The 20459-nt window shown below is 41.5% G+C and overlaps 1 protein-coding gene across 14 annotated transcripts in view; it reads right to left on the reverse strand.

Annotated features, from left to right (window-relative positions):
* The window catches only part of LIMCH1 (LIM and calponin homology domains 1), a 352260-nt gene that overhangs the window by 200448 nt on the left and 131353 nt on the right, over nucleotides 1-20459 (reverse strand). For all 14 annotated transcript variants that reach the window (XM_025290118.3, XM_025290122.3, XM_025290121.3 and 11 more), the window contains exon 2: nucleotides 9180-9250. In XM_025290118.3, coding sequence (XP_025145903.3) covers nucleotides 9180-9250 — 71 coding nt within the window. The remainder of the gene's footprint in view (nucleotides 1-9179; nucleotides 9251-20459) is intronic.

A 20459-nucleotide genomic window follows, 5' to 3' on the forward strand; every position in this document is an offset into this window, starting at 1 on the left:
AGACAAGGGAGAACCCTACATAGGAGGCCTATCAAATTCTCACCAGTCTGCTAAAGTCAAAATCAGTTAGGGCACAAGGACCCAAGTTTGCTGAGATTGGAGTGAGTATCTGGTTTAGCGAAAGAGCTCCAGACAAAGATTGGGAGACACACCCTGGGTCTCCATCTTGTCATCTGCAAAGGATGGTGGGACAATCTGATCCAGGCTGTTTACCTACCGTAGTCACTGAGAGGATAAAATAAGGGGAGGGTTTGTGAATACTGACCAAGGTAATGGTCACTGGAAGAGACCAGTCTGGAATGGCCAACCACTGGGGTGACCATGCACACACACATACACCTATGTACATACACATACATATTATACACAGACATACGTACCTATGTACTTGCCAAGGACAGCCCCAGGTTCCAGCAGCACAGCTGGTTAACACCCCCTTTCACTCTCAAAAGCATTTTGTCTGATAGGTGGTCACTTCACTGCTAAGCCATTGAGTCAAGCTAATCTCATTTCCTTATCAAAGAGTGGAGGAAAATACTGCATGTGAAGTTTATATTAGATATAAGGTCTCTAACAATAATAGCCTGTTGAAATGATGCAAAAGCATGAGCGAGAGCGAAGACCATTAGGTGGAATCATGGTCAGTTGACTGACAGTTCCCAGAGGTGGCCATTAACTGACAAAGTTTCTAGTGCCTCCCTCTACCAGTGAGACCTCTGCCAGGGCCATGCAATGCAGGAGACCTCAGCTCCTTAGAAGTCTTCTTAGCTCCTCTGGATTCCATGACACCATGCTCGTGAGTTTCCTCTCGTCCCTCTAATGGCCTCTGCGTGAGTTTCTCTTTTTCTCATCCTGACCAGGGAGGAGGCGTCCTCAAACTGAGACCTTGCTCTGCTGCTCTTTCTTGAGGTGCTCTTTCCCTCAGAGAGACTGTCATATATCACGGCTTAACCCTAATGTCCAACAATGGCTGCCAAGTCCGATTTAAATCAGTTAAATCTATCATCTAACCACTAAGTTCTGCCCTTGTCCCCGATGGCCTACAGGACTCTCTGCCTGAGTGGATGGTCTGGACCCCAAACTCAGTCTGCCCAAACTGAAATTATGGCCTCCCACCAAACAGAGCAGCCCTTCTAGCTCACACCAAAGGTCCACCCTGCTTGTCATTAACAACTGAAACGTTTAAGTGATTTTTCAGTCTTCTCTTTCATTCATCTATCCCTATACCCTACCAAGTCTTGTTGATCTCTCTCTTTTTAAAAAATATTTATTTAATTTTGGCTGCATCATGTCTTCACTGCGGTCCATGGGCTTCTCTCTAATTGTGCTGCAGAGGTTTCAGAGCGTGTGGGCTCCGTAGTTGCAACATGTGGGCTTGGTGGCTTGGCAGCATGCGGGATCTTAGTTCCCCAACCAGGGAATCAAACCTGAGTTCCCATCAAATCGCACTAGAAGGCAATTCTTAACCCCTGGACTGCCAGGGAAGTTCCCTGTTGATCTCTTTTAAATTCCTCTCATCTCCATTGCTCTGGAAATCACACCCCAAAACTCCTTCTACAGTTTACAAAGGCCCTGTGCAATCTTGACCCTGCCTACTTTTCTTCATCCACGCTCCTCTCACATCATTATCCTCCCTGTTTTCTACCTTTTGGCCAAACTTCTCGCAACTCCTCCGATACATGGAGCTTCTATCTTAAGCATTGGTAAGATGATGTCTTAACATCTCAAACATGTTATTCTCTTGGGTTAGAACATGACTTCTCCCTACTTTCACCTCTCTTCTCTCTTTCCTGGCTAATTCTGCTCTTCATTTAGGACTCCACCTAAATGTCACTTCCTCCAGGAAACCTTAGGTTAACATCACACAAGAGACTAGGGTTCAGATTCTGGAGCTCATTTTGGCACTCGTTATATTATGTTATGGCTTAGTTTACTAGTCTCTATGGTAACTGGCCACACCTGTAAGCAGGTTCTTAAAAAGGTTAGTTGGATGAAGAAAGTCCCTCCAGGCAGACTTCCACTATTTGCTAAACACAGCATCCTCATTCCTGTCCCCAGACCTTTCCTCTGCTTCTGTTCCTGTGTCGTATGCCCTTGTCATTCCCTCACCTTTTCTCATCTTAAGTAAAAGGCACTTGGTATAACGTCTCCCAAACTACAACCATCTTCCCTTGTTTAACTTATTAAACCTGGTGGATTAAATCTTAGTTACCTGGGCATTTACTCACATACTGGTTTACACAGTAACAACTGCTTTGTGTGTATGTCAATCTCCAAGCACATTATAAAACTCTTGAAGACCATGGATCGAGCCTTCTATATCCTTTTTATGCCCTTCAGTGCCTAATGTGGGACTGTACAGAACACAAGTCGATGTCCAGTAAGTCCTCCATATGACAAAATGTCTCCATGGAAAGCTACGCCATCAACTCCCCAACTGTCCTAGTATATGAGTCCATATTCTTGGCACCCCCACAGTTTATGCTGAAATCAGGACAAGAATCAAAGACAAGTCCTTCTTCTCAGAATAAGTAGTTCATTCATCAGTTATGATATAAACAAGTGTTTGCCAGCAGATTTCTTATCTTCAGAAAACTATTTTGGCAATATAAGAACTGAGACAAAAATCCACTAAGACATTTTTTTACTGGTAACTTATTTGCAGACCAACATACTTGGACTTTGCATTCCATCAAAATGTGTCTGTAGAACAAACCCCAGAAGTTTACCTCCGTGACGCCTAAGAAGACATGGAGAATCTTACAGGTAAAGAGTACAGACAGTTCCATCCTTTGAACTCCAAGTCCTCAGGGGTGGGTTCCTTCTTTATATAAAACTGTATGTGTATGTGTGTAGGCAAGGGAGGAGTTGAGTGGGGAGGGAAAGAGAGAAGAGGAGAACGGAGATAATACTGATGATGACAGCAAAAATTGGGAGAAAGTTAATGATGATTAGATCTAATCTAATGATGACTAGATTGCCTACTACTGGACTCAATTTATCCAACAGCTGTTTGTAACAGATGTATTATGTACCAAACCAGTGTCCAAGGGGAAATCCAAAGATAAATAAAAGAGGTCTTCAGGAAGCTTTTAGTCTGGTACAGGAAGCAAACATGGGATAAAGAGGTCGAGCACTGTGATAAGGACTAGCACGGAGGCTGTACAGGTAGACAGATGCTGGAGAAGAGCCCCTCAGCTCTGCCTGGAGGGTCCTGGAATAGCTTCTGAGAGAAAGAAACCACAACAGACTGGAGGGAGCCGGAGGAAATGACGTCACCACAGAGGTCAAGGCCACTGTTTTTCAAAACAATCGCTCTTGGCCTCGAGCTCTGCCAGCCAAAATTCATTATTCACAGATGATCAAGTTTGTAAGGGACCCAAATGTTCTTGCCTGGTTTGATCACAAGTTGAGCAAGAGAAACTAGGAAAGCAGGCCCCCCATTGGTCCATCCTGTGGCTTGCTGACAGCCCGGGGAGACAGCTGATGTGTGCACAGTGACACAGAGTCGCATTGGCTATGTCATATTTATAATTGACTATGGGCCTATTTCCAACAATAATAATGGAAACGGCGAGTGATTCAGAGTGCCAGCCCCGGCCAGACACTGCCGAGCGCTTCATGCATTCTCTCACTGGAATCTCTCAGGGATCTGATGAGATAGGAATTTCCCCCATTTCATGGATGAGAGGAGAAAAGCTAACACTTAAGTGCCTGCTATGTTTCAAGCACTAAAGAGTTTTATATCCATTATCAAATCATTTACTTCTCTGAAAAACTCAATGAATTAGGTACAATTATGGCTGTTTTTGGAGAAGGCAATGGCACCCCACTCCAGTACTCTTGCTTGGAAAATCCCATGGATGGAGGAGCCTGGTAGGCTGCAGTCCATGGGGTCGCTAAGAGTCGGACACGACTGAGTGACTTCACTTTCACTTTTCCCTTTCATGCATTGGAGAAGGAAATGGCAACCCACTCCAGTGTTCTTGCCTGGAGAATCCCAGGGATGGGGGAGCCTGGTGGGCTGCCGTCTCTGGGGTCGCACAGAGTCGGACACGACTGAAGCGACTTAGCAGCAGCAGCTGTAGCATGGCTGTTTATATTATAGATAAGGAAACTGGGGTTCAGGGAGGTGAGCTAACTTGCCTAAGCACACACAGGGGGTGAATCTAGGATCTGGACCATCCACTAGGTTGAAGCAAATGAAATCACATTATCTGCCTGGTTGTGGTCTACGGATACAACAGTTTCACAGGATTCAACCTAGGAGTTCCCAAATCCATTCACTTTTCACCATGCTCCGCATAAAAAGATATGAACTGGCTTTTGTCAAATATCTATCTTTGGATAGTAACTGAAAAGAAAGAAAAGTGTAAGGTGAGGATGAGAAAGCAAACCACAGAGAAGAGAAGAAACACACCCTGCAACTGCATGCCATTATTATCATCATCATTTTGCTGTGCTAGCTTTCTCTCTTTCTGTATATGCCTCTTGCTCCCTGAACTATTTGCATATAGTTGTAGGACATATGGATAATCATTACATTATTCTTCTAACTTTTCCATAAGTTAAAAAAATTTCAAAATAACAAGTTGTTGGGGGGACTTATAAAGAAACTCCTGAAAAACCCTTCTTTGAAAAGGCATTTGATTTACCCAAATAGCACTTTGCACTGAAAACTCAACTTTATGAGGGTAAGCAATTCACAACCAAAATTAAGTCTATAGTCCTCACGGGCTGACAAATTTTCTGTAAAGGACCAGGTAGTAAACATTTTAGGCTCTGTGAACCCCACACAAACTCTTGCTTTGTTTTGATTTGTCTTTTATTTACAACTCTTTCAAAATGTAAAAACCATTCTTAGCAAGCAGGAAGGCCTGCACAAAAACAGGCCGAGGGCCAGAATTTGCCAACTCCTGATATAGATGGAATTCCACAGTGTTAGCTGCTCAGTCATGTTCGGCTCCGCAACCCCATGTACTATAACCCACCAGGCTCCTCTGTCCATGGAATTCTCTAGGCAAGAATACTGGAGTGGGTAGTCATTCCCTTCTCCAGGGGAATCTTCCCAGTTCTATCTAATAATAAAGTCTCAGGAAAACAAGTCAGAACCATTCCTTTCTGGAATATTTCACAATATGTCTGAGCTGCATGCAGGGAACTAGATGGCAGTCAAGAGTGGTTCTGTACTGGGAGCAGCTTCCTCAGGGAATGGTCTTTGTAGCTTTCCTTTTAAAATCTCTGAAGTCCCCAAGGATACAATGTGGTATTCATTTAACATTTCTAACAGCATGACACTTGTCACACGTTTGCGGCTTTGCACACTTTGACCCTAGGCCTTTTATATAACGCTCCGGGGAGAGCTCACATCATTGGAGTATTTAACCTCCAAACTTCAAGTACACACTTGGCAAAAACAACAAAGTTAGAGCAAAAATACATCTACAGTACTATAATTCTATTTGGCACCTGCACTTTATTTTATTCTTGCTTTTACTGTAAGTTATACATTTATGCATAAGGATACTATATCTGGGGATACATATGCAAAGGCAAGTGTATTGCATTTCACAGGCAGAGTAAAAGAGCTCCTGGGGTGATTTTGAAGCTACTCAATTTCCATCTTATATGTTGCCTGTAGGTGCCAGTCTTTTCCCTCTCCCATCTCTGTGGTCTTCAGTACAGGTCCACCAACTTCATCGGTGACCATTAAGTTTTGACAGCTCTTACCTAAGAAAACTGAAACCCCTACATTGTTCCTGATAGCTCAGTTGGTAAAGGATATGCCTGCAGTACAGGAGACCCCGATTCGATTCCTAGGTCTAGAAGATCCCCTGGAGAAGGGATAGGCTACCTGCTGCAGTATTCTTGGGCTTCCCTTGTGGCTCAGCTGGTAAAGAATCCACTTGCAATGTGGGAGACCTGGGTTTGATCCCTGAGAAGGGAAAGGCTACCCACTTGAGTATTCTGGCGTGGAGAATTTCATGGACTGTACAGTCCATGGGGTTGCAAAGAATTGGACATGACTAAGTGACTTTGACTTCACTACACTGTCCACTGACCACAGTCTCAGCTCTCTCACGCCCTCCTTTTCACTGGACTGGACTTCTTATCTTAAGAGGGACCACCAGGCCCTTGATGCTTACATGTTTCCAAGACTACTAACCCCAAACAGTCCTTCTTCTTCTGTTCAGCTGAGACCCGCCAGGCATCCTCTGTAATGCCCTCTCCCCATATTCTGGGTTTTCTGGCACCAATTCCATCCCCCGCTCCGCCCCCAACCTCTTGCTTTTCTCTCTCATTAAAATCCCAGCTCTAGACACAAGACAATGATTAAGAACAAAAGCAAAGGAATGAGACTTCTGAATTTAAATCTTTCTCATCTGGTACAACCGTGTGCTGTGCTTAGTCGCTTAGTCATGTCTGACTCTTTGCAACCCCATGAACTGTCGTCTGCCAGGCTCCTCTGTCCATGGGATTTCCCAGAAAAGGATACTAGAGTGGGTTGCCATGCTCTCCTCCAGGGTGAAATCTTAGCCTAGTGATTTAGTCCACTGTGCCTCAGTTACCTGCTCTGTAAACCGGGTATCATAGTAGTTCTTGCCGGCCACAGGTAAATCTAGAACCAGGCTGGCAAGAGGAAAACCAGACCCAGGCCCCGAAGACACCTTTCCATTTGAGAAGAACTGTGAGGTTTAATTTTTCAGACTCACAAACCACCCATGAAATTTTTAGTGAACAGAGAGCATGGTGTCTCTCTATGGTTAAAAGATTTGGAGCCAGTCCACCTTAGAAGAGCTGAACTGCTGGTTTTCAAAATTTGAAATTACAGCAGGTTCTCATATTTTCAAGTATTGCTACCTGGGTGGTGGTGGTAAGTTAGAACTGCTTAATCACCAGCATCCCCAGAACTCTCTCTGGTTCTAGAGAGTGGCACAGTCATGGGTATCCTCATCTACTCTCCAAAGACAGGCTGTATAGATCTATTATCTGGGAACCCTCACTTTCCTGAGACTCTCTAAACTGAGCCCCCTGACTTTCAAGCCCTACCATCAACCAGCTCCCTGCCTGGAACGGGGCAAGTCCCCCTCCTTGCCAGACTGGTCTCTGCATACAAGTCCCAGAAAAATACACTTGCTAATCTCAGTCTGCAGCAGCCCAACACTTCTATTCAGATATTACCTAACCATGCCCCCACCCCTGACCAACAAGGAGAGGGGGGCCTTCTTCCTCCATTGTTACCAACGGTTAGGACATCCAGCCCTGAGACCTACTTCTGTCTCTCGTTGCTCTGTAGGCCCTGCACTTAGAACTTTGTCTGCATCTTGTGTGTCTGGCTACTGCCTCAGCTTTCTCTCCAAGGCTCTGGCTGGGGCTGCACTCATGGTTTTTAGACCACCACTGCAGTTCATTCCACAATCACACTCTGCTCCAGAGCTGCCAGATGGAGTCCCATGGGGAAGCCTGACCCTAATCGTCAGACTCCTTCAAATCCACCAGTGGGTCTAATCCCCTGTGGTCAGAGGAGTTAGACAATAACTCGCTTGTCCTGGGTTTTCATCCTACCTACCCAGACAGAAACATTTGTCTACATTCTCCATGTTGGCCATTTCCCTCAGCTCACCTATAGGCTGTCAGCACTCAAAATGCTTTATTTATTTAAAGATGTTCCTGGCCATAATCTGTGCTTCTATGCTGTCTAACCATATTTCCCAACCATGGCTCAGACCTAGTCTCCACTTCTCCACCTCTAAACAACCCTAACGTTCATTAATGTGTTTGTAATGGGTCAACGGTTGGTGCCACTCCACACGTGAGACTCCAACATCTAACTCAACATCTTCATCCAGGTAAGAAACAAAGTCCATGTGTGCAGATGTCTCTGGATCCAGAGCCTTGTCTTCAGGTGAGCCCAGCTAATCCAAAGGCAGGCAAGAGACATCATTCCATGACAGACTTCCTCACATGGTGGAGAGGTGGATGCCTGTAGGAATCTTTGGAGCTGATGCTAGGCAAACAAAAGCTGGTTCCAAAGACCCACTTCAACAGACTTCAGAGAGCATGATGCACATAAATTAGACTGGATTCTGGTGAATCTGTTAACATCAGGAGAGGGTCAAGCCTAGACTCATTGGAGAAGCAGGTGCTAGAACACAAGGGAAGTGTTTGGAGCCTGTTTGAGCTTGTCTCTGTGAGACGCTGAACTAATTGTGGTTTACTTAACAGATGAGCTCTGATTTAGACTTTATAAAGAGAAAAACACGTGGTAAGGCAAGTAAAGTGTGAGAAGAGGGAAGAGACTCCACAGGAAGGAAGGTATAGAAACAGCAATCAGAGTATTTAAATTATTCTTCGAAGAAAGAAGAGCAGTGGAAGGCAGGAAATTTCAACACCGACGTGAACTGTGTTGAAACCTGCTGCATAATAAATCTACATTTGTATAGCAAATGTAATTTTTTAAAGCACTTTATCTGCATTATCCTGTTGAAATTTACAAAAAGCTTATGAAACATGCAAGAGCTGTAAAATTTTTACTACCCTTTTAAAGAGAAGCAAATGAGACGCAAGGAGATTAAATAATTTAAGGCGTGAAGAAAGGACTTGAATCTTTAATTCTCAGGCTCCAACACCCCTGCTCTGTTAACTATATCACTGGGTCTCAAACAATATGCTCCAAGTCACCAAGAAAAGACTGCATTCTGTGTGATTCTATTTACATAAAGTTCAAGAGAAGGCAAAATAGATAATATGGTGATAGAAATCCGAACAGTGCTTTTGGCACCGCACTCCAGTACTCTTGCCTGGAAAATCCCATGGATGGAGGAGCCTGGTGGGCTGCAGTCCATGGGGTCGCTAAGAGTCGGATACAACTAAGTGACTTCACTTTGACTTTTCACTTTCATGCACTGGAGAAGGAAATGGCAACCCACTCCAGTGTTCTTGCCTGGAGAATCCCAGGGACGGGGGAGCCTGGTGAGCTGCCATCTATGGGGTCGCACAGAGTCGGACACAACTGAAGTGACTTAGCAGCAGCAGCAGCAGCAACCCACTTAAGTGATTTTTTTTTTTTTCAGATTCAAACTGTGAATGCATTCCAAACTATAGAAGTTTTGCAGATAAACTGAACAGCAATAATGATTTTTCTTGAATAAAACCAACTGAATATAGGCTGTACTTACTCGCAGAGAAGGATTCCATTTTCTAATCCTGTCCGAAAATCTTTATCACCAAAACTTCTGCCGGTTACTTGCTGGAAAAGAAAAGCAGAGAATAATTTTTTTTTTTCTTTTTCAATCAGGAAGCTCAATGATTCTTTTTCAAGATATTTCAAGAGACTTTAAATAACTGGTGGCATTCCAGGAATGGGAAAAATCTGTTCGGTCTGAATTTCCTTTCCATGTGTAACTTTGCTTAGCTCAGCTAATCTTAAATAGACCATTTCTTTGAAGTTTTTTCTTATTCAAAACTTTAAAAATATCTGTTCTTCCTGATAAGGATATTACTTTGGCAGTTTGGCCATGATAAGTCAAGGTCACAGCCTCTTTCCTCCTGACCCAACCTACACTTTCAATAAAGCCTGCAGAAAGCACCACCTAGGGATAAAGAATCCATTTGTTAAAACATTAAGAGGCAAAGAGGAGGACCCAGAACTTCTAACCTTGAGAGACTAACATCAGGACAGTATGAAAAAAGCCAATATCCATGCTAACATGGTGTGAAAAAGCAAAATAAAAGCTAGGAAAGAGTGAACCATGTTGAGTACTGATGGCTTTTCTTGATGCCTCTGACACTCAGTAGCCCTTTGGTCTGGGCACCAAGGCATTCATTTTTTTACTGAGTAAATATTTACTGAGCATCTACAATATGCCAGGTAAATATGCATGCTGTAAATCCTAAAGCAACCTCTAAAACAGCAAAATTTTAAAACAAAGCTAATAAGTCAAGAAAGGAGATTAAATGGAATTATTAAAAAAAAAAAATACCCTAACAATAAAAAAGAAAAAAGGGAAAGGGAATACAGAAAAGATGGAATAAATAGAAAACAAATATCAATTATAGACTTAAAACTAACCATATCAATCAGAGCATTAAATGTAAATGGTGTAAACACCCCCAAGTAAAAGAAAGATTGCATTAATAAAGCAAGACCCAACTAGGTGATGCCTACAAGTAACACACTTGAAATAGCAAGATATGAATAGGTTAAAAAAGAGATAGAATAAGATATACCATGCTAACACTAATCAAAAGAAAGCAATAGTGGTTATATCAACTTCTAAAACAAAGAATGGGCTTCCCTGGTGGCTCAGAGGTTCAAGAGTCCACCGCCAATGCAGGAGATGCAGGTTCGATCCCTAGGTCTGGAAGATCCCCTAGGGAAGGAAATGGCAACCCACTCCAGTATTCTTGCCTGGGAAATCCTATGGACAGAGGAGCCAGGTGGACTCCAGTCCATGGGGTCACAAAGAGTCAGACACAACTTAGCAACTAAATAACAACAGAATAAAGAATAATACCAGAACAGAGAAAGTCATTTTATAGGGACAAAATGTTTAGGTCATCAGAGAGATAATTCTAAACATTTTTACACCAAATTAAAAAATAAAAAAGCTTCAAGATAGACACAAACCAAATCAGATAGATTTACAAGGAGAAATAAATAAAGTCACAACTAGAGTCAGAGATTTAATATCTCTCTTCAATATTTGATAGAATAAGCCGACAGGAAATCAATAAGGATATAGAAGGCTTAAACAACACTATCAACCAAATTGACTTAATTGACATTTCTAAAATATTCCACCCTACAACAGCAGAATAAAAAGATGCTGCTGTCCCTAATGGAATTAATGTTAGACATACAGGCTCTCAGTTCTTCCACTGTCTCCAAGACCTACTTAACAAGCATTTAAAAAACATCCCCATGTGACTCATATGTAAAGTAATTTTTACAAAGCCCTGACCTTGTATATTAAGTAAGTCCGAAGTTCATACTCAGAAATGGAGGACATCTCATTGGAATCAGGATTTTGGATGACCTATCTCAATGACCCATCTTAGCAACATCTTTATGATGCATTTACAATATCACACATTGCATATTTTAACAATAAAGACTATTAATTACCGTTCTCTTTGTAATAGCATAAGCCATTGCTTTTTTTTTTTTTTTTTTTTTTTTCAAAAAAGCAAAATAACTACCAAGAATCAGCCACCATTACCAACAGACCATGAACAGGGGAAATGAAAAGTGACTGCCAAACTCTTCACTAATCTCCCCACCTGGACCCTGACTGACAGGGGACTCTCAGTAACCTTGCAGACAAGGCACTGGCCAAGCCATCAGCCTGTGATCACTCTCCAAGGACACATAACAGTATGGGAAGATTAATAGAGCCCTTAAAAGATGGAGATCTGGGACACGTAGTGGGTGGGAAGAGAGCCCAGGTTCAGAAGCATTCAGGGGCTAAGAGGGGAAGAGAAGCATGCAATGTCAACAGTACTTTACCACCCCACCAAATCTTGCTCTTTACACCTTGCTGATCCTCACCAACCTACCAATTAGTCCTTGCAACTCCACCCTTGCAGTTGTTCAGCTTAGTCATACGTGACCCCAATCTTTCATACCCAATCATACTCAGCAACAAACCCTGTTGATTCACCCTTCAGAATTTAGCCAGAATCCAACCAAGTATACCACCTTACTCTGAGTCATCATCATCTTACACCTAGATGAGAGTCTCAATTGGCTCACTGCTTCCACCCTTGCCTTCTTCCGTCTATTCTCAACCCAGCAGCCAGGGTAATCCTGTCAAGTTAGGGCATGTCACTACTCCATTCAACCTCTGCTCCATACTTCCCCATCTCACTCACAGTAAAAGCCGAAGTTTCTACAGTTTTCTCTGAAGGTATTCAACATGAAAACAAACAAAGGGGAGAAAAACCTAAAAAGGGAGCATGGACGAAGCTATTGAACACTACCATTATTTTAAGGGTGGATATAATGAACTTGCATACATCTCCCTCATTCATGGGGGTCCTCAGAAGTACTTATGGTGGCAATTACATCACCAACTTAGCCCGGTAAGCCTTTCAGTTCAGTTCAGTTCAATTCAGTTCAGTTGCTCAGTCGTGTCCGACTCTTTGCGACCCCATGAATCGCAGCACGCCAGGCCTCCCTGTCCATCACCAACTCCCGGAGTTCACTGAGACTCACGTCCATTGAGTCAGTGATGCCATCCAGCCATCTCATCCTCTGTCGTCCCCTTCTCCTCTTGCCCCCAATCCCTCCCAGCATCAGAGTCTTTTCCAATGAGTCAACTCTTCACATGAGGTGGCCAAAGTACTGGAGTTTCAGCTTTAGCATCATTCCTTCCAAAGAAATCCCCGGGCTGATTGCCTTCAGAATGGACTGGTTGGATCTCCTTGCAGTCCAAGGGCCTCTCAAGAGTCTTTTCAGGAGAACCCAATGCCAGATTTTTCCCTACTTTATGGTTTAGAATTAATTCACTTTCATCACTAACCAAAATATTTGTTGGATGGACATGCTTTTCAGACTGAAATAGTCTATGAATGGATAACGTAACAAAACCTTGATAGTTTTAGAGGATAAGAATCACTTTCTTCTACCTTAGCAATCAAACCAAAAGCAGAAGCAAGAGGATTTTGTGACATATCAGCACACTATTTTATGCAACTACTTATTGGTAATAAGCTCATCTGTACTCAATTTCTTTCCCATACAACTAAAAGGTAATTACATCTCTGAGTTTGTCCATGTCAATGCTCTAAACCATTCAAATAACTAAAATTTGGAGGAGTTCAAAATAAACAGTCTAATACAGAAAACCACATGATTTTATAGTAACATTTTTATGATGTGTTTATAATTTAACACACTATATGTCATAAAGCCATATTTTGTTAGTTACTTTGTTTCCATCGTTATTAAGCAGTTGCCATGAACAGTCAAAGACTGCCGAGAATCAGTCTTTCATCTTGATCATTACCATTTATACAAATCGTATTACCGAAATATTAAATATTCAGGATTTTTGAAAGCAATCTGGTGGACAAACTGTAGTCCACTAATAAATTGCAGGTCTGATTTTAAATAAATGCTGAAAACCCTATTATGGTAATCTTAAGAAGAGATTCTATTGGCTGGCAAAGTAATGGTGCCTGAATTCAAGAAATGGGAGAGAAATACAAAATTTACTATATTTGGACTTAATCTTTGGAAGACAGGGACATTTTATCTAAATTATTGTACAAAAACAGGTTTGATTTCCTCCTACTAACGGTAAATGAAAATCACATCTCTTTAATTCACTGGAGATTATTTGCAGTTCATTATGCTCACTTCCCTTCTGAGAATATTTGACATATTTAACAAAAAGAGTATCTCATTTTAAACCTAAAAAAACAAAGCAGAATAGAATTGCTCTTATTTTTCACATTTACTGAGAAATAAATCCACTGCTATTTCTGTTACCTTAATAGGGTTGCTAGAAAAATCAAATAAAAATCCTATGGAAACTCTTTGTAAACCTTCTCAAGTCATTCTTATCTCAGCCAGAATTAGCAATCAACTGACAATCATCTACCAAATACCTACCTCAGGCTAGATAATATAAGAGGTGTGAGTGAGATCAAAATAACAAGATTTGGACCCTATTCAGTAAGAATCCACAGTCCACAAGGAAAGATAAAGCATTACAAAACAGTAGCTGGTATTAGAGGGAAAATATGGGCAAGAGCATGGAGCAAGCAATTAACACGAACTGCACAACTAAAGAAAATTATTTATGAATTTATGAATGCTAATAGTTCACATTCAAATAGCAATTTCCTTAGGCTCTCTCTGTTCTACATGTGTGCCACATATGAATTTCTTTAATGCTTATAATAGCCCTATGAGGTAGATCTGATTATTATCACTTCCATCTTAAAGTCAAGGAAACCTGGACACAGAGGTTAAGTAACTTGGCCAAGGACACAAAATTAGGAACTAGCAGAGCCAAGATTTAACCTCAGATAGTGCCTGCAGAGTTCACACTCCTACACACAGCTGATTCTGTACCGCGTCTGAGCAAAGAGAGGAACTCTGCCTGAGACAGTCCAGGAAAGCCTTTTAGGAGCTGGCATGTGAGAAGGTCCCAATGCAGGAGAAAGGATCCCTCAGAGGAAGGAGATGAATAGGGCATCCCAGGCAAACACAAAGACCTGTACAAAGGTTTATTTGAACAAAGAGGAAAAGTCCTCAGGGCTGAGACCAGGGGGAGGAAGGTAGGGAGGGGAGGGTGGTAGGAGGTAAGGTGCCACAACAGACATAGCCCAGGTGGTAAAGGACCTGCATGTCAGAACTATGGGTTGAACTTGAACCTGAAACAACAAAGGCATCCGAGAAGATGCGGGGAGGGAAAGGTACTCTGGCAGTCAGTCTCCCTACTTCCCACTAGTCCCCCATTCCTAAGGAGACAGGACAAGAGTGACCTCCTTGTGGACTCTCCCACCTGCATTTTATAGTTCATGACCTTGTTTGCTGAATCACAGTGAGGTTAAGACCATCTAGCCAGACTTTCCTTTAGGACCACGACTGCTACCCCACCCCCCAACATTCCTTTATAGACCATATCTATTCATATCATTTCATCTTTTTCTGCCCTCTCAAAAGAAACTAATACACTTTCTCTTTCCGCTGTGAAAGATCTGAATCCTCTTTCTTCCTATCCATCAGTCAGTTCAGTTCAGTTCAGTCGCTCAGTCGTGTCCGACTCTTTGCGACCCCATGAATCGCAGCACGCCAGGCCTCCCTGTCCATCACCAACTCCCGGAGTTCACTCAGACTCACATCCATCGAGTCAGTGATGCCATCCAGCCATCTCATCCTCTGTCGTCCCCTTCTCCTCCTGCCCCCAATCCCTCCCAGCATCAGAGTCTTTTCCAATGAGTCCATAGGTGCTACCTTTATCTCAACTTTACTCGTGAGTCCACAGCATCTTTCATCTCTGTGCTAATAGCGTAATGATTTCCCACTTCTCCTAAAACACCTAATTTAATGCAGCTTCATTTTTCCCCTTCCTTTCACTGTCCAAACCCCTACATGAGTATCCTGTTCCTATTACTCTTGTCATCATAGCTCATCCACCTGTCCTCTTTGAATTCACTGAGAATTCTTAAAGGGTTAAGAGAGGAAATCTGCAAATTTAACTGAGCTCCACTAGTACAAGCTAAATCATAAGCAGATTAATGAACTTCCACCAACCCTCAGCTTCCCTACCTACAAAGTGATAATTATACCTCCTCCAAATGCATGAAGAGTAAATGAATTACTTAAGAGTAGATGTATGCCAAACCCTTCCCACAGTGCCTAATCCATAAAAAGAGCTCAAGAAACTTCATTGTCAATATTGGCCACAATATTGGAATTACCATAGATCTCATTTATGATTTCTCTCTTTCCAATGCTTTTTTGAAGATCTTTCCTCCCTGATCTTAAATGATGCCATGCTTTACTGGTTGTCCTCTTAAATTCTAATATCACCATACCGTCTAATCCAACAGACATTGTCTCCTCTGATCTGAATCAAGGTCTCAGCATCATGGCAGTCAACCATTCCTTCCTCTTGAAATCACTTGCCTCTCCCCTAGGACTGCCCACTACCAGATACTCCTGATTTTCCTCCTGACTCTTTCAATAAACATCCCTTTCTCTGTTGCCTTAAGTCATTCTACTTCATTCATTTCCTAAGTGTAAAACATGGTTCTTTTTCTCCTTTCTTCGCCTTTCCTTTGTTCTCTCTATAGCCACAAGCTTCATTTCCCTGGGCAGCCCCAGGTCTTTAAATATCTCACATATGGTAACTCTTTCACTTTTATGAGCTTAAATATCTTGCCTCTAAGCATCTTGCATATGATAAATAACACGTTTTTATGTGTAGCATTCACCCTTCTCCTCTGAAGCTCAGAATCAAACATCCAATTTCTTAACATATCCACTTGGGTACGTAATAAATATTTCACACTTAACGAGATCAAAACAAAATTCATGACATCTGTCCTCTGATCCAACCTGTTCCACCTCTGGTTTCCTACATATCAATGAATGGCACCACTATTTCCCATCACCAGGAACTTACAGACACATTCAAACCATCAAGAAGAGCAATGTTCCTCTCTCTAAAATGCACTTGAGATCTATCCTTTACCCTCCATCTCTACACTACACACTAGCATAAGCCTCCATCACCTCTCAGCAAACAAACACCAGCTTCCTTTCTAGCCTTCCCACACAGCACCCAGAAATCTTCTTATAGATCAACCCCATGTCTCTTTTCTCTACACTAGAATAAGTCCAAGTTATAAACATAAGTTCTTCATTTTAAAGATGAGAAAAAATAAAGTCCTGCAAATTAAATGACTTGCTCAAGGTCATAAGCTAGCTATCAGTAAGGATGAAACTAGAACCATATCTCCCTTGACCCACACCACTGCCTTCTGAAGGCATATATTCTAATGACAATGACATTGCTATACTGTCTTTAATAACCATAATGCCTGACATCTATTCAGCTTGGGTTGGCAACAAAACAGCACAGAAGTCCAGGCCTGAGGTTATTTAATCAACATTATCAGACTGTGATCCTCTCCAGCACTGACTCTGAGTGTTTAATGTTGAGGATAATAAAATGCAATCTGCAGAAGCCATTTATATTTTCATCATGTCATCAGAAACCCAGAAGGCACTGTTTATAGCCACAGATTGACAGACTCCACTAAAAAAATCTAATTAAGAATACAAGAAATGCTCCAAAGCACTCTGGGAGCATTAAATCCTCCGATCTTGCCATTGTGCGCTCTCAACACAGAAAATGGGTCAGTCCAGGAACATGTGAGTGGGTTTAGTAGTGAGTGTCTCTGCACATCCTCAGGCTGTTCTTACCTTCCAAGGAAACGGAACAGATACTGCAAAGAAAGACAAACAACCCAGGTGCTTTAACACAACAGAAAGGATTAGCAATCAAAATGAGAGCAAAGAAAGAGTCCTGATGCACGATACTGCATGCTTGGGGCTGGTGCACAGGGACGACCCAGAGGGATGGAATGGGGAGGGAGGAGGGAGGAGGGTTCAGGATGGGGAACACATGTATACCTGTGGCGGATTCATTTTGATATTTGGCAAATCTAATACAGTTATGTAAAGTTTAAAAATAAAATAAAATAAAAAAAAAAAGAATTTCACCACCTAAAAAAAAAAAAAGAATTTTACCACCTAGAGAAAGTGCCCATTAACATTTCTGTTAATGTACATATATCTATTATATATATATATATATATATATATATAATTTGGATTATATTTCAAATACTATTTTGTAGACTGGTTTTAACCACTTAGTATTGTATTATAAGCATTTTCCCATTAAAATTTTAAGGCATGATTTTTAAAATGGGATAATACTTCAGATAATAAATGTAGCAAAACTTATAATAGATCATTTCCTAATTTTCAGTTTTCCACCAGCACAAAATAACATAGTGATAAATATTTTTCAGTATTGCTGATAATTTTCTGAGATCAACTGTCATGTAAAATTACTGAGTCAAAATGTTAGAATCATTCTGTCAAAAGACCAAAGGAAAATGACTTCATGAATAGTCTAAGTAACCAAGGAACTGATAAAAATCTCAGTAACAAAGACACTATTTTCATAAAAAGTTGCTAATAAAATGTATCAGAGAAGGGGGAAATGGAAATGAGAGAAAATAAAATGTCACTTGAATGTGAAAATGAAAAAAAAAAAAAAAAAAAAAAAGAAAGAGTCCTGAAAAACTATGGGCAAGTGGAGTGCTTCTGGGCTATCTGTGTTGTTTCCATTTCAAGGAGCAGAGATAAGCTTCAGCCACAGGGTGGTTTTTACCTGGGTATCAACGTGCTCCTTAAATAAACACTTCAATTCTTGACTAATTTTGACAGATCTGTATATGGAACTGCCATCTGGTCCTCAGCACAGGCAAATCTGTGTTCGGCAAGTATTGTATTAGTTGGTCAGTTGTGTCTGACTCTTTGTGACCCTGTGGACTGTAGCCCACCAGGCTCCTCTGTCCATTGAATTCTCCAGGTAAAAATGCAGGCAGATTCTTGACTGTCTGAGCTACCGGGGAAGGTCTGGGTCTAAAATTCAGGTCTGACATTTTGGAGCTATGTGACACTGGGCACATGGCTCCATTTCCCTGAGCTTGCTCCATCATGTTTAAAAGACTGTTGTAGAAATCCATTTTACACAGTTGTTAGAACTTAGAAATCATGATTAGAAACCATCTAATAGGACATTTACTACTGACTGGAAGTTCTGGTACATTTTTCCCCCTAAGGGATGAGAAAAAAATCCATGCTGGAGAGCATAAACCAGGTGGTTGCAATTTTTTTTCAGAAATCCTGCTCAAGAGAAAGTTGAGTATCGTTGAGGCAGACTTGCTGGTTCACAGATGGGTCTGGGTTTGTGAGTGCTGGGTACAAAATCCCACAATGTGACCGATGCTTACAGACACCATTGGATTAAATGAGACCATGAGGAAACAACTGGGCAAATCTAGAAAAAATGACACATTAGATAAGAAAACCGACCCTCGAAAAGTCAACGTCTCGAAGAAGAGGGGAGAGTTGAGACTGAAGAAACGTGACAACCAACTGTATGCATCTTAATGAAATTCTAGTTTAGAAAAAGATTTTCAGGTGATATTTTGGGCACGATTGGGGAAATCTGAGCATATATTAGTCATTTGACATAGTCATTTGGCAGTATTTCACAGGATTAAGAGTGACAATGGCATGTTGGTTCTGTAGAATGTTCTTATACCTTGGAGAACTGCACTAAAGAATTCAGAGGGAAAGGGGTCTGATGTCTACAATTTATTTTGAAAAGGCTGAAAAAATACTAGGAGGATGTATGAACTGTGTGTATGTAAGAAGTAAATATAGGACCTCCCTGGTGGTCCACAGGTTAAGAATCCACCTGCCAATTCAGGGGTCACAGATGGGTTCCATCCCTGGTCCAGGAAGATCCTGCATGCTGCAGGGTAACTGAGCCCATGTGCCACATCTACTGAAGCCCACACACCCTAGAGCTCATGCTTTGTAACAAGAGAAACCACTACAGTGAGAAGCTTGCACCCCACAACTAGAGAGGAGCCCCTGCTCACCACAGCTAGAGAAAGCCCATGCAGTAACAAAGACCCAGTGCAACCAAAAAGAAGTGAATAGATAAATTACAAAATTATAAGAAAGGAGTAAATATAGAAAATGTTAACAATTACTGAAGCTAGGTAGTGGGTACATGGTCTCTTTAACCAAACAACTCTCCTTCCTTCCTTCTTTCCTTCCTTTCCCTCTCTCTCTCATGTTTCAAAATATTCATAATAAAATGGTATCTGGAGCTAGGGCTGAAAGCCATTCAGCAGTCCAAGGAAAGTACTCAAGTCAAAAACCTATCTGGTACCTCCTCGTTTGTGACTTGGAACACTTTTCCATATTTGTTTTCACTGATGACAGTCACTTATCAGTTCACTATCAGTCACTTCATCTCTGTCCAATCCACTGCCTCACCTGCTCACTACTCAGAAATGGTTCTTGCCAGTCTTCAAACCAACATGACGTTCGTACTGAGGATGGGAAGGAAGAGGGGTCAAGCCCCTGGGCTTCCTGATTTGGGGCAAAGAATGGAACTATAGGCTCTGCCAAGTACACACAGTCCCGTGACAGTTGTAGAGCTGTCTGAAGAACTGATCACTTTCACCACTTGATATTCTAATAACTGAATAATTTTTAGCTAAGAATCCAAAGTAACCACAAAACTGTTGTGTTTCAACAGTACTTGGTATTTTAAAACACATCAAAGTCAAGTTAGCAAACTACTAGAATTCACCCAAACAAGTTATTCAATTACCAGAGGAAAATAAAACATGGTGAAATGCTCATTACGCAGACAGGATGATCACATTTCAAACAGCCTGTCCTTTTAAAAATTGGCATGACCTGGGCAACACAACTATTAAAAAAAAAAAAGCAAGGAAGAATAAAATGAGAAAGTGACTTTCAGAAGGAAAGAAGGAATTACCAATGGGAGGGAGTCCAGGAGGGGCTTCCAGGGTGACAAAATTCTACTTCTTGATTTGGCTCTCCTTGATACAGTGATTCCAAGACCGTCCACTTCAATAACAAACTAAGCCATGAATTCATGTGGTTTTCTGTAATTGTGTTATACTTTACAATTACAAAGATTTTAAAGGGAGGACTGGGGATATAGGTGTTGCCCTCCACAGGGGCTCAATCTCTCTCTTTTTTTCTTTTGTTAGAAACAAAATCCACTTTCCATTTTGTTAAACTCAGAAAAGTCTCTGTAGTCAGAAAATGCCACTTGTAAAAGGTGGTATTTTCATTCAAATATAATAGAAAT

The sequence above is a fragment of the Bubalus bubalis genome, chromosome 7 (genome assembly GCF_019923935.1).
Source record: "Bubalus bubalis isolate 160015118507 breed Murrah chromosome 7, NDDB_SH_1, whole genome shotgun sequence".
Classification (NCBI taxonomy): Eukaryota; Metazoa; Chordata; class Mammalia; order Artiodactyla; family Bovidae; genus Bubalus; species Bubalus bubalis.